This window comes from Jaculus jaculus, chromosome 11, assembly GCF_020740685.1.
Source record: "Jaculus jaculus isolate mJacJac1 chromosome 11, mJacJac1.mat.Y.cur, whole genome shotgun sequence".
In the NCBI taxonomy this organism is placed as follows: Eukaryota; Metazoa; Chordata; class Mammalia; order Rodentia; family Dipodidae; genus Jaculus; species Jaculus jaculus.
This window is the reverse complement of record NC_059112.1, coordinates 102,107,102-102,121,016: the sequence shown is the minus strand read 5'-3', so window position 1 is coordinate 102,121,016 and position 13,915 is coordinate 102,107,102. Positions and strand designations below refer to the sequence as shown.

Below are 13,915 nucleotides of genomic sequence, written 5' to 3'. Positions count from 1 at the left end.
AATCTTAAGTTTTTTTTTGTTTTTCGAGGTAGGGTCTTACTCTAGCCCAGGCTGACCTGGAATTCACTATGGAGTCTCAGGGTGGCCTCGAACTCACGGCAATCCTCCCACCTCTGCCTCCCAAGTGCTGGGATTAAAGGTGTGCACCACCACGCCCGGCAATCTTAAATTTTGATGAACTCTCTTTGCACCCCCTCCTCTTCTCCATCCCATCTCCTTAGACCATTTTCCCCTCCTAATATTCTTCCCCTTTATTTAAATATCTACTGTACCTTCCCCTTAAGTTCTCCCCTCTCTTCCCTCCCTCATGAGCCTTTTCTAGCTTCCCGGCTTCCATTACTGACTGTTACTCCAACTCACATAAAAATCTAAACATTTGAAGCTAGGATTCACATATGAGAAAGAACATGTGGTGTTTGACTTTCTGGGCCTGGGTAACCTCACTTAGGGTAATCTTTACCAGAACCATCCATTTCCCTGCAAATTTCAAATTTTCATTTTTCTTTACAGGTAAAAAAAACCAAAAACTGCATTGTATAATTATACCACATCTTCATTAGCTAGTCATCAGTTGAGGGACATCTAGGCTGGTTCCATTTCCTAGCTGTTGTGGATAGAGCAGCAGTGAATGTGGATGAGAAAGTGTCTCTAAAAGAATGCGCAGACTTAAGAGCCACACCCAGCACCTTAAGCTCCTGCCCTGAAGAGATATAACATTAGATTGATTGATACATCTAATAATACTGCAGATAATTAGAAAATCCAAGCACTAAATTAATCTAATATGCAAAAATTACTACATTATAATACAAGAAACACAAAAAAATCCAGACAGTGTAACTCCACCAAAAAGTATTAATGCGTCAGAAATGACCTCCAGTGAGACTGATTTAGAGGAAATGCCTGAGAAAGATTTCAAAAGAATGATGATAAATATATTCAGAGAAATCAAAAAGGAAATCAAAGAAATGAAAGTAGACACAGGAAACCAATTTAATGAAATGAGGTCAATACAAGACATAAATAAGGAAATAGAAATAATAAAAAAAACCAGTCAGAAATACTAGCAATAAAATAATGTGTAGAGTTCTTAAGGAAATTTTTTAAAAGATTTAAAATTTTAATTTATTTATTTGAGATAGAAGATATGAGAGAGAGAGAGAGAGAGAGAGAGAGAGAGAGAATGGGCTCGCCAGGGCCTGTAGTCATTGCAAACGAAGTGCAGATGCATGTGTCACCTTGGGCATCTGGCTTTACATGGGTATTGGGGAATCAAACCTGGGTACACTGGCTTTGTAGGCAAGTGCCTTAATCACTATGCCATCTCTCTAGCCCCTATTTTAAAATTTTATTTATTTGTTGCATATGTATGTATGCCTGCATGTGTGAGGGGAATGTGTGGGTACAGGTGCACATGAGTGTGTGTGTGTGTATGTGTGTGTGTGTGTGCATGCGCACACATGCATATGGAGACCAGAAGTTGAAGTCAGATGTCTTGCTCAACCCTTTTCCACCCAATTTACTGAGGCAGGGTCTCTCCCTTGCACCCAGAGCTAACCTACCAGCCAGTTGGATCCCACCTTCTCCTCCAGAGCACGATGGGCCACCATGCCCGCCTGCATTGATTGGGGTGCTGGAGACCCGAATGCAGCTCCTCACGTTAGTGCAGCCGGCGTGCTTGATCCCCTGAGCCATCTCCCCAGCTAGGCTTTTCGTTTCCTTTGAGACCAGGTCTCAGTCTGTGGCTCAGGCTGCCTTTGAACCGGAGATCTTCCTTCTTCAGTGTCCATTCCGAGTGCTTGCTGTGTTGCAGGTGTGAATCATACCTGACTGCCATTAGTCTTTGCGTCCATGCGGTATAGTGTGAAAGTATCTGTTTTGTCTTTTATTTTTTATTTATTTATTTGTTTGTTTGTTTCAGAGTGACAGAGACAGAGAGAGAAAGAGGCAGATAGATAGAGGGAGAATGGGCGCGCCAGGGCCTCCAGCCACTGCAAACGAACTCCAGACACGTGCGCCCCCTTGTGCATCTGGCTAATGTGGGTCCTGGGGAATCGAGCCTCAAACGGGGGTCCTTAGTCTCCACAGGCAAGCACTTAACCGCTAAGCCATCTGTCCAATATCTTTTTACTTTTTGTTTTTGTTTTGTTTTGTTTTTTTCAAGGTGGGGTCTTACTGTAGCCCGGGCTGACCTGGAATTCACTATGTAGTCTCAGGGTGGCCTCAAACTCACTATGATTTTCCTATCTCTGCCTCCCAAGTGCTGGGATTAAAGGCATGCACCACCATGCCCAGCATGTGGATGGCAAAAAAAACCTCAGGGTATCTGTCCTCTCCTTCCATCTTTCTTTTTCAATAATTTTTTGATTTGTGTGTGTTTGTGTGAAAGAGAAAGGGGGAGAGAGGGAGAGAGAATGGGTATGCCTTCTTCTTACTTTTTAAAATTTAAAAAAAAATTTCTTGTTGTTCATTTTTATTTATTTATTTGAGAGTGACAGAGAGAGAAAGAGGCAGAGAGAGAGAGAGAGAGAGAGGGAGAGAGAGAGAGAGAGAGAGAGGGAGAGAGAATGGGCGTGGCAGGGCCTCCAGCCACTGCAAATGAACTCCAGATGCATGTGCCCCCTTGTGCATCTGGCTTACTATCCTCCTTCCTCTGCCTTCTGAGTAGCTACGACCATATATACCTGCCACTACACTCAGCTTCAATGTTGGATTTTTTATTTTATTTTTTTTGGAGATAGGGTTTTGCTGTGTATCCCAGGCTGGCTTTGAACTTGTGACCCTTCTACCTCTGCCTCCCAAGTGCTGGGATGACAGATGTGTACCACCATGTTACTCAATCTTGAATCGTTGCCCTGATGTTATGGGAGTCCAGCATAACAAATGTGAACACAAGCCATTACAGGCATCCACATCTCTAACCAGGTTCTAGGTGGAGATTGGAAGCTTGATTCTTTTCAGGAATCTTCACTGAATTGTTGCAGACATGGATGACTTATTTTATTTTTTGTTTTTTCCTGAGGTAGGGTCTCACTTTAGCTCAGGCTGCCCTGGAATTCACTATGTAGTCTCAGAGTAGCCTCACACTCACAGTGATCCTCATACCTCTGGCTCCCAAGTGCAGGGATTAAAGACATGCACCACCATGCCCAGCATGTGGATGGCAAAAAAAACCTCAGGGTATCTGTCCTCTCCTTCCATCTTTCTTTTTCAATAATTTTTTGATTTGTGTGTGTTTGTGTGAAAGAGAAAGGGGGAGAGAGGGAGAGAGAATGGGCATGCCAGTGCCTATAGCCACTGCAGACAAACTCCAGATGCATGCACCACCTTGTGCATCTGGCTTACATTGGTTGGGAATTGAACCTGGGTCCTTGGGCTTTGCAGGCAAGCACCTTAACCACTAAGCAATCCCTCTAGCCCTCTATCTTAAAAAATTTTTTTTTGGTGGGGAGGGAGGGAATTACCATGGGATCTTTTTTATAATCATGGAAAATGCTAATAAAAATAAAAACAAATTAAAAAATTTTTTTTGAGGTAGTGTCTCACTCTTGTCCAGACTGAACTGGAATTCCCTATGTAGTCTCAGGATGGCCTCAAACACACAGCAATTCTCCTACCTTGGCCTCCCAAGTGCTGGGATTAAAGGCATGTGCTACCATGCAAGGCTCAAGTCTCATTAATGATTTTTTTTATTTTAAACTATTTATTTTATTTATTTGTAAGAGAGAGAGAGAAAGAGGCAGATAGAACATAAAAGAATGGGCCCTCCAGCCACTGCAAAAGAACTCCAGATGTATGTGCTACCTTGTGCATCTGGCTTTACATGAAGAATCGAACCCAGGCTGGCAGGTTTTGCTCACCAGTGTTTTTTAACTGCTGAGCCATCTCCCAGCCCCACCTGAAGCTCTTGCTTTGACCCTGCTTCTGTCCAAGGGCTGCGCATCTGTCCAGGCTTGGCATCTGACTCTCATGTTTGACTCCTCCTTCCCTTTTCCATCTGTTACCACCACGCTCATGGCTGTGAGCCTCCGTCTGTGTTCCCTGTTGGAACTGAAGTTCTTAAGGGGTACAGCCCTTTCTCTTCTCTGTCTTCTATCGCACAGCACCATTCCTAAGCAGATAGTTCGAAAATGGCCACTGAACTTTTGTCTGATGCCCTCAGCTTGTTTTCATCTGGCAACTGTCACCTGGTTTAGACATTTTTCTCTAAAAATATTGAGTTTCTGTTTCGGGTGTGGTTTGCTGGGTTATCCACCCGCACCTCTCTGAGCCTCCAGTTCAGAAACATGGATTAAAGGTGGTATTCAAATCCTGAGCCACCAGAGAGGCACCCCTCGTGACAGCCAACAAAGTCAAGGGCGTTCTCCCTTCCCGGACGGACGGCTGGCCTGCGCGAGAACCCTTGCTGAGAAGTCCCTTGTCCTTCCATGTTGCTCTCTGTGCTGTGCCCTTGTCGCTTTTTGCAAACAAGCTCCAGATGGCTCAGCCGTGCTTCCAGAATGAGTATTTTGACAGTCTGCTGCATGCTTGCAAACCCTGTCACCTTCGCTGTTCCAACACCCCTCCTGTGACATGTCAGCGGTACTGTGACACAAGTAAGTAAGGCGGTGTCAGCAGATTTCTCGGTGTGATGTGTTCTCTAGATAGTGACTTGTTATTTATTCAGAGAATATATAGGGAAGATGGCAAGATGTGCGCGCACGCGCGTGTGTGCGTGTCTTTATAAAATGAATCAAAACCAGAAAGGAAACAAAGTAATGATTTAAATGTCTCCGGGACACAAAGTGATTTTTCAGGACTGAACTCAGTTTTACCCAGCACTGCTGGTGACATAGACTTGGAGCAGCTCTTCTGATTGAATGATGTTTCTAATTTAAAAATCAATGCTGATGAAGTCAGGGGTGGCAGTACACGCCCGTCATCCCATCACAGGGAGGCTAAGGCAGGGGCATTGCCGCATGTTTGAGGTCAACCTGGGCTACCTAGTGAGTACTAGGCCAGCCTGGGCTACAGAAGACCTGTCTTGAGGCAGGAGGATTGCGTGAGCTTAAGGTTTGCCCAGGCTAAGTAGAGTTCTAGGATAGTCTGGGCTAGGTAGTGAGTTCTAAGACAGCCCGGGCTACAGAATGAGACCCGTCTCAAAGCATAAGGACTGTGGGAGTTTAAGACTAGCCTAGGCTACATAGTGAGTTCTAGGCTAGCCTCAGCCACAAAGTAAGACCTGTCTCAAGAAAAGAAATGGAGCCGGGCGTGGTGGCACACGCCTTTATTCCCAGCACTCGGGAGGCAGAGGTAGGAGGATCTCTATGAGTTCGAGGCCACCCTGAGACTACATGGTAAATTCTAGATCAGCCTGGACTAGAGCGAGACCCTACCTCAGAAAACCAAAAACCAACCAAACAAACCCAACAAGAAGTCAGGCGCTAATGAACTAGGGGAACTGAATGCCAATGAACTCCTCCTCGGTGTGACTCTGTTCTCCCCTCACCATCTCTGCGACGTTCTTTTCCCGAAGGCACAAGGAGTTCTGTGAAAGGAACAAGTGCAGTTCACTGGACGTGTTTGGGCCTGAGCGTGGTGGTCTCTTTGGTAGTTTTCACAGTCCTCTTCCTGCTCAGGAAGGTGAGCTCACAGTCACTGAAGGATGGATTTCAGAGCACAGGTTGGTTCGAAGGTGAATCTTTGAAGTCTATTTTTGTGAGTTTCATTTCCTTTTTTTTTTTTTTTTTGATCTTTGACTATTTTGTTTGGTTACAGTACTTTCAAGAGTGTTAGTAGATATTTAGTATAAATTCTAGGCTGGGTGTGGTGGTGCACACCTGTAACTTCAGTACTTGGAAGGTGAGGCAGGAGACACAGGAGCTGAAGGTCATCCTTGGCTACATACTGGGTTTGAGGTCAACCTGAGCTACATGAGACTGTCTCAAAAAAAAAAAAAAAAAAAAGAAGCCAGGCATATAACGGCACACACCTTTAATCCTAGCAGCGGGAGGCAGGGCTAAGAGGCTGCTGTGAATTCAAGGCCAGTTCAGGCTACACAGTGAGTTCCACGTCAGTCTTGGCCTCATTGAGACTCTACTTTGGAAAAAATAAATAAGTTCTGGTATTGACACTTTCTTTGCATGTCTCCTTCCAATGCCAGCACCTCCAATTCCAATTTCCCCTTCTTTTAAAAAATATTTTATTTTTATTTATTTATTTGAGAGAGAGACCAGAAATAGGCAGGGATAGACAGAGAGAGATAGAAGGAGAGAGAGAGAGAGAGAAAATGGGTGCACCAGGGCCTCCAGCCACTGCAAACAAACTTCAGACGCATGTGCCCCCCTTGTGCATCTGGCTTACATGGATCCTGAGGAAGTGAACCTGTGTCCTTTGGCTTTGTAGGCAAGTGCCTTAACTGCTAAGCTATCCCAATTTTTCCCTTCATTAATTGCTGTATTGACAGCAGTGAGCATATGGATTCAATGTTCTGCTGTCAGAAACTTCTGGCCCAGTCTGCTACTTCAGGCAAGCACATTTGGCAAGATCAGTGGTTCCTGCTTTTGAAAGAAATGTATGTGCATGTGTGTGTGAAGGCCAGAGGACAATCTCAGGTGTTGTCCTCAGGCATGCTGTCCACCTCTTTGGAGACAGGGTTTCTCACTGGCCCAGAGCTGGCTGAGTAGGCTGGACTGGCTGCCAGTGAACCCCTGGGATCCTTCTGTTTCCACGTCCCAGCACTGGGGTTACAGGTACCCCACTCGGCCGGGTCTTTTGAGTGTGTCCTGGGGAAAGCACTTTACTGTTACCGCCCCAGCCCATGGTCATGCTTTGTGAACAATAATGTAAGGACCGTCTGCTTAGGTCAACAGTTTCCTACCAAAAATGTTAGAAATGAGTAACCAGTTGCTCCTGGATTGACTAACCATCTCAAGAACAGTTGTTAAGCAGCAGAGAGCCTGTCTCAGAGGTGTATCTTACACTTGTGGGCCAGTTAGCATCAAGGCATTTCCACAGCACCTTTCCCCATGACCCACCTCTCAGACACATAGCCACTGTTCTGGTTCTCGGCATAGTCACTGTTCCCGTACAGTCTGTAAAGCAATCTCCTTTCTTCCACCCTGGGGTATAGACAAGGGAATGATTTTTTTATTGTTTAATTTTTTAAAATTTATTTTTATTAGAGAGAGAGAGAATGGGTGCACCAGGGCCTCTAGCTGCTGCAAACGAACTCCAGATACATGCGCCACGTTGTGCATCTGTCTTACTTGGGACCTGGAGAATCCAATCTGCATCTTTAGGCTTTGCAGGCAGAGCAACTTAACTGCTAAACTATCTTCCAGCCCAGGAATGATTTTTGAAAATATGCATTTATTTTTTTTGAGAGAAAGAGGGAGAATGGTTGTGCCAGGGCTTCTAGGCACAGCAAATGAACTCCAGATGCATGTGCCACCTTGTGCATTTGGCTTTACGTGGTCATTGGGGAAACAAACCTGGGTTGTTAGGCTTTGCAGGGAAGTGCTTTAAGTGCTGAGCCATCTCCCTGGTCCTGGGAATGATTTGTGTGTATGTGTGTGTGTGTGTATAGCAATCTCAGATTCATTCATCTACAGAACTACAAGTGTGCAGAGGCCAGAGGAGAATTTGGGTGTGCTCTTTATCACACTTCTGGTTTCCAGAGAAGTCTCTCCATGAACTTGCAGCTGCCACATTTTTACTCATTTATTCTCACTGGCAGACCAAGGAGCTCCAGTGATTCTCTAGTCTCTGACCCCATAGGACTAGGGTTATAGGCCTGCGTGACCATTCCCAGCTTTTTTTCCTTCCTTCCTTTCCTCCCCCCTTCCCTCCCTCTCTCTTTCCTTCTATCTGAGAGAGGGAAGGTGGGGGAGAAAGAGAAAGTATGAACACAGGTGTGGTACCTCTTACTGCTGCAAACAAACTTCAAATGCATATAACACTTTGTGCATCTGGCTTTATGTGAGTATTGGGGAATTTACTATGTAGTCTCAGGGTGGCCTTGATTCCATGGTGATCCTACCTCTGTCTCCCAAGTGCTGGGATTAAAGGCGTGTGCCACGATGCCTGGCTCATACCCAGCTTTAAAAAAATTTCTTTTTGGCCCTTATTACAATTTTTTTTTTCAAGGTAGGGTCTCACTCTGGCCCAGGATGACCTGGAATTCACTATGGAGTCTTAGGGTGGCCTCAAACTCGTGGCAATCCTCCTACCTCCACCTCCCAAGTGCTGGGATTAAAGGCGTGTGCCACCTCACCTGGCTTCCTTACTACAATTTTTTAAATTTTTTTTTTTTTTTAATTTTTGATGTAAGGTCTCACCCCAGTCCAGGCTGACCTGGAATTCACTATGGAGTCTCAGGGTGGCCTCGAACTCATAGTGATCCTCTGCCTCTGCCTCCCAAGTGCTGGGACTAAAGGCATGTGCCACCCAGCTAAAGATTTTTTTTTAATTTATTTTTTATTGACATCCTCCATGATTGTAAGCAATATCCCATGGTAATTCCCTCCCTCCCCCCACTTACCCCTTTGAAACTCCATTCTCTATCATATCCCTTCCCCTTCTCAATCAGTCTCTCTTTTATTTTGATGCCATCATCTTTTCCTCCTATTATGATGGTCTTGTGTAGGTAGTGTCAGGCACTGTGAGGTCATGGATATCCAGTCTATTTTGTGTCTGGAGGAGCACGTTGTAAGGAGTCCTACCCTTCCTTTGGCTCTTACATTCTTTCTGTCACCTCTTTCGCAATGGACCCTGAGACATGGAAGGTGTGACAGAGATATTTCAGTGCTGAGCACTCCTCTGTCACTTCTCAGCACCATGGTGCCTCCTGAGTCATCCCAAGGTTGCTGCCATCTGAAAAGTGAAGGTTCTCTAGCCAAAAATCATACCCAGCTTTTGATGTGTGTGCTGGAGATAGAACTCAAGTCTTCCCAGGCTCTTATGCTTACACAGCAAGTGCTCGTACCCACAAAGCCATTTCCCTATTTCCAAGAATGACTTTTTTTAAACATAAAATAAAAATTGTATGAGGCTAGGGATATAGCTCAGTTAGTAGAGTGCTTGTCTAGCAGACACAAAGACTTAAGACGTGGTCCCCAGCACCAACTGAACAAGCCACGGTGGCACATGCCTTTAATCCCAGCACGGAGGAGGTAGAGGCAGGAGGATTAGAGTTTCAAGGTTATCCTTGGCTACAAAGTGAGTTTGAGGCCAGCCTGGACTACGAGACCTTTCTTATTTCAGAAAAAGTGTTTATGTGTAGGACATGACGTTCTAATTAACATTTATATATATGATGAAATGATGAGTACAATCAGATTATCGTACCCACGTCCTCACGCTTCCCTTTCTTTTTGGAGGTGAGAGCAGGTGGAATCTACGCCTAGTCACTATTCCCATCTTGTCCAACACTGAACCTGCAGATTCATCCAGCTTACAGAATTGCCACTCTGGACCTCGGACCATCACCTTCCCATTTCTGCCCCAGTAACCACCATTCTACTTTCTGTCTCTGTTTTCAGCTGTTTCAGCGTCCATATTTAAGTAAGGCCATGCAGTACTTTTTTTCTCCCATGTGTAGTTTATTTATATGAGATACGCCCCCCCCCCCGGACTTTTTTTTTTTTGTTTTGAGACAAAAGACTCATAAAGCTCTGGCTGTCCTAAACTCACTTAGGTAGACCAGGCTGCCTTGATCTCATGGTGATCCCGAGGGCTGGGATTACAGGTGTAATAGAGTTGCCTTAGGATAGGAACATAACGGGATGCTTTCCTTAAAATTAATTTTTTTTTCAGGGGCTGGGGAGATGGCTCTTTAGTTAAAGACATTTACTTTCTTTTATTAAAATTTATTTATTTATTTATTTGACAGAGAGAGAGGGAGGGAGGGAGAGAGAGATTGGGCACGCCAGGGTCTCCAGCCATTGCAAACGAACTCCAGATGCGTGCACCCCCTTGTGCATCTGGCTTACGTGGGTCCTGGGGAACTGAACCTGGGTCCTTTGGCTTTGCAGACAAACGCCTTAACTGCTAAGTCACCCTCCAGCCCAAAGACATTTATTTTCAAAGCCTGCCAGCCCAGGTTCAATTCCCAGCCGCCAGTGTAAGCTGCACGCAAAAAGTGACTCTAAGTGTTTGGTGTTTGTTTATAGGCCCTGGAGTGCCCCACCCCCCACATGCATGCACACAAATAAGTAAATAGTAATAAATCCAGTCAGGTGTGGTGGCCCAGCACTCTGGAGATTGAGGTAGCAGGGTTGCTAAGTGTGGGAGGCCAGCTTGGTCTAGAGTGAGATTCTGTGTCCGGATCTCAAAATATTCCATGAGAGGGCTGGAGAGATGGCTTAGCGGTTAAGCGCTTGCCTGTGAAGCCTAAGGACCCTGGCTCGAGGCTCGATTCCCCAGAACCCACGTTAGCCAGATGCACAAGGGGGCGCACGCGTCTGGAGTTCATTTGCAGAGGCTGGAGGCCCTGGCGTGCCCATTCTCTTTCGGTCTCTCTCTGCCTCTTTATCTCTGTCACTTTTGAGTAAATAAATAAAAATAATTTTAAAAATTCTTTAAAAAAATGTTCCATGAGAAATATCTTTATCTCAAATTCTTTCCCCCTCAGTACTGGGGATTGAACCCAAGGCCTTGTACATGCTAGTTCCAAACTACAATCTTTCTGCCCTTGTTTTCTGAGTAGCTGGACTATAGATATGTGCCACCACGCCTGACATCTCCTTTTAAAATCTTTCAAAATATTTAAAAATACTTTTAGAGCTGAGAGATGGTTTAGCAGTTAAGATGCTTGCCTGTGAAGCATAAGGACCCAGGTTCAACTCCCCGGTACCCACATAAGCCAGATGTACAGGGTGGTGCATACTCATGGAGTTTGTTTGCAGTGGATAGAAGCTCTGGCATACCCACCAAATAAATAAATGAATTAAAAAATTTAAAACAATGTTTTTTCAATTTTATTCATTTATTTGAGAGAGAACAAGAGAGAAAGAGGCAGACACAAAGCGAGAGAGAAAATGGGCATGCCAGGGCCTCCAGCCACTGCAAACAAACTCCAGAAACATGTGCCACCTTATGCATCTGGCTTATGTGGGTCCTGGGGAATCAAACCAAGGTCTTTGGCTTTGCAGGCAAATGCCTTAACTGCTAAACCATCTTTCCAGCCTCTTTTTTTTTTTTTTTTTTGAGGTAGGGTCTCACTCTAGCCCAGGCTGACTTGAAACACTAAGTAGTCTCAGGGTGGCCTTGAACTCATGATGATCCTACCTCTGCCTCCCTAGTACTGGGATTTACAGGCATGTACCACCATGACTGGATAGAATTTTTTTTTTTTTAAGATATTTTCCATGTCCCTTCTATGTTGCCTCATTTCTTTTCCCTGCAAGGTAGGGTCTCACTGTAGCTCAGGCTGACTTGGAATTCACTCTATAGTCTCAGAGTGGCCTCGAACTCGTGGTGATCCTCCTACCTCTGCCTCCCGAGTGCTGGGATTAAAGGCGTGCGCCACCACGTCCAGCTATTGCTTCATTTTAATTTTTTAAATAATTTTATTTATTTATTTATTTATTAGATACAGAGGGACACAGGGAGACAGAATGGGTATGCCAGGGCCTCTAGGCACTGCCAACGAACTCCAGATGCATGTGCCACAATGTGCATCTGCCTAACGTGGGACCTGGAGAATTGAACACGGGTTCTTAGGCTTCACAGGCAAGCGCCTTAATTGCTAAGCCATCTCTCTAGCCCTATTGCCTCATTTAAAAAAAAATTGTTTTGTTCATATTTATTTATTTATGTAAGAGTGACAGAGAGAGAGAGATAGGGAGAGAGAGACAAGGAGGGAGAGAATGGGGGCGCCAGGGCTCCCAGCCACTACAACCGAACTCCAGATTCGTGCGCCCCCTTGTGCATCTGGCTAACGTGGGTCCTGGGGAATCGAGCCTTGAACCAGGGTCCTTAGGCTTCACAAGCGCTTAACTGCTAAGCCATCTCTCTAGACCTGCCTCATTTTTAAGAGTCCAGTTGTTTAGATCCATAAGTGAAACCTCTTAGATTTTTGAAATATGGCACAACATGATATGTGCCCCACACCAAGCATGTCTTAGCCCCGGGCAGCCCGAGGTCTTGGTCTGACTTTCCGCATAGAACACTGCACTGTGCTCCAATGTCTGCTGCTAACCCCGTGCGACCACACCCCAGGGCCTGCAGGTGACGCTTCTCTTTTGGTACCATCAGGATCGGCTCTGCTGGACATGTCCAATGCTGACCAGGACCCCAGCAAGACTGAAGATGAAATGATTCTTCCTAGGGGGTACACGGTCGAAGAGTGCACCTGCGAAGACTGTGTCAAGAACAAGGGAAATGTCGATTCTGACCACTTCTTTCCGCTCCCAGCCATGGAGGAGGGGGCGACCATTCTTGTCACCACTAAAACCAATGACTACTGCAAGAGTGTGCCAGCTGCTCCGGAAAGTGTCACAACAGGGACAGATGGGACAGAGAAATCAATTTCTCCTAATTGACCTTTCGGCTGGTGCTGAGCTACTTTGAAAGTCTCATCAGGTGGAAAATGTGATATGCTCTTACTCTTCTGGACGAATGTCTTCATCGGCTATCATACGGCTTTGCATCCTTGAATTCGGAGACTCTATGTTAGGTCTATTCCCCTCTCTTTCTGCCAGGAGCTTAACTGTAAAAATCCTTTTTATTTCATGATTAAATTCTTGACTCCCAATTAAAAAACAAAAACAAAACAAGCCTGGCATGGTGGCACCTGCCTTTAATCCCAGCACTTCGGAGACAGGGATAGGAGGATCACTATGAGTTTGAGGCAGCCTGGGATTAAAGGGTGAGTTTTTAGTATATCCACCCACCTTTCCCATGCCAGCGTCACCCTAGCTCCAGGCATGGACCAATGGCAGTAGTTCCAGCTGCCCTTTCTCTTCAGCCCATTACAATTTACTCTCATTTAAGAAAATGATGTGGGTTTTGGGTGTGTGGTGTATGTATGGTATAGGCATGTGCTCTGTGCACGCAAGTGGAGGCCATAGGAGAGTGGTGGTAGTGTTTATAGCCCTTCTTTCTGCTTTCTTTATTTTATTTATTTGAAAGAGGGGGGGTTGGGAGGGAGGGTACATCAGGGCCTTCAGCCGCTGCAAACGAACTCCAGATGCATGTATCACCTTGTGCATCTGGATTACATGGGTCCTGTGGAATTGAACCTGGGTGTTTTGAGACAAGATCTTATTATATAGCTCAGGCTGGACTTGAATTCAAGATCCTCTGCTTTCTTCCTCCGGAGAGCTGGGATTAAAAGCATGTACCACAAAGCCAGGCTTGTGAGGCATGTCTTCTTTTTATTTTATTTTTAACTTTTATTAACATTTTCCATGATTATAAAAAAAAAATCCCATGGTAATTCCCTCCCTCTCACCCCACACTTTCCCCTTTGAAATTCCATTCTCCATCATATTACCTCCCCATCTCAATCATTGTACTTACATATATACAATATCAACCTATTAAGTACCCTCCTCCCTTCCTTTCTCTTCCCATTATATCTCCTTTTAAGGCATGTCTTCTTAAAGTCTAATTCCACAACTGTGACACTGTTGAAGTTTTGGCAGTGGCCTTCTATTTCCCCAGCTACCTACATGCAGGTAGAAAACCTCAAACGCTTTGGTCTGACCTCCAAAAAGTCCGTATCCTTCTCACTACCCACTTCTTACTCACCATCCTGCTCCCACTAACACCCCAGCCCCTCGGCAGGTCGGAACTCTGCCCTACTCCTTCCTTCCAGAATTCCTTCCGACGCCATCCTCACCTGGATGTCTCCCCTCATTATTGTTCTTCATCCTGACACCTCCTTAGAGAAGCCTTTGGGGTTTGCACAGTTGCCTGTCTCTTTGGATTC

General features: G+C 45.3%; 1 protein-coding gene across 1 annotated transcript in view; it reads left to right on the top strand.

The window, feature by feature from the left end:
- Positions 1–12,524, top strand: part of Tnfrsf17 (TNF receptor superfamily member 17) — a 58,354-nt gene extending 45,830 nt beyond the window's left edge. Inside the window, exons 3-5 of the mRNA XM_045161287.1 lie at positions 4,472–4,595; positions 5,516–5,662; positions 12,238–12,524. Coding sequence (XP_045017222.1) covers positions 4,472–4,595; positions 5,516–5,662; positions 12,238–12,524 — 558 coding nt within the window. The remainder of the gene's footprint in view (positions 1–4,471; positions 4,596–5,515; positions 5,663–12,237) is intronic.
- The last annotated feature ends 1,391 nt before the right edge of the window (positions 12,525–13,915 follow it).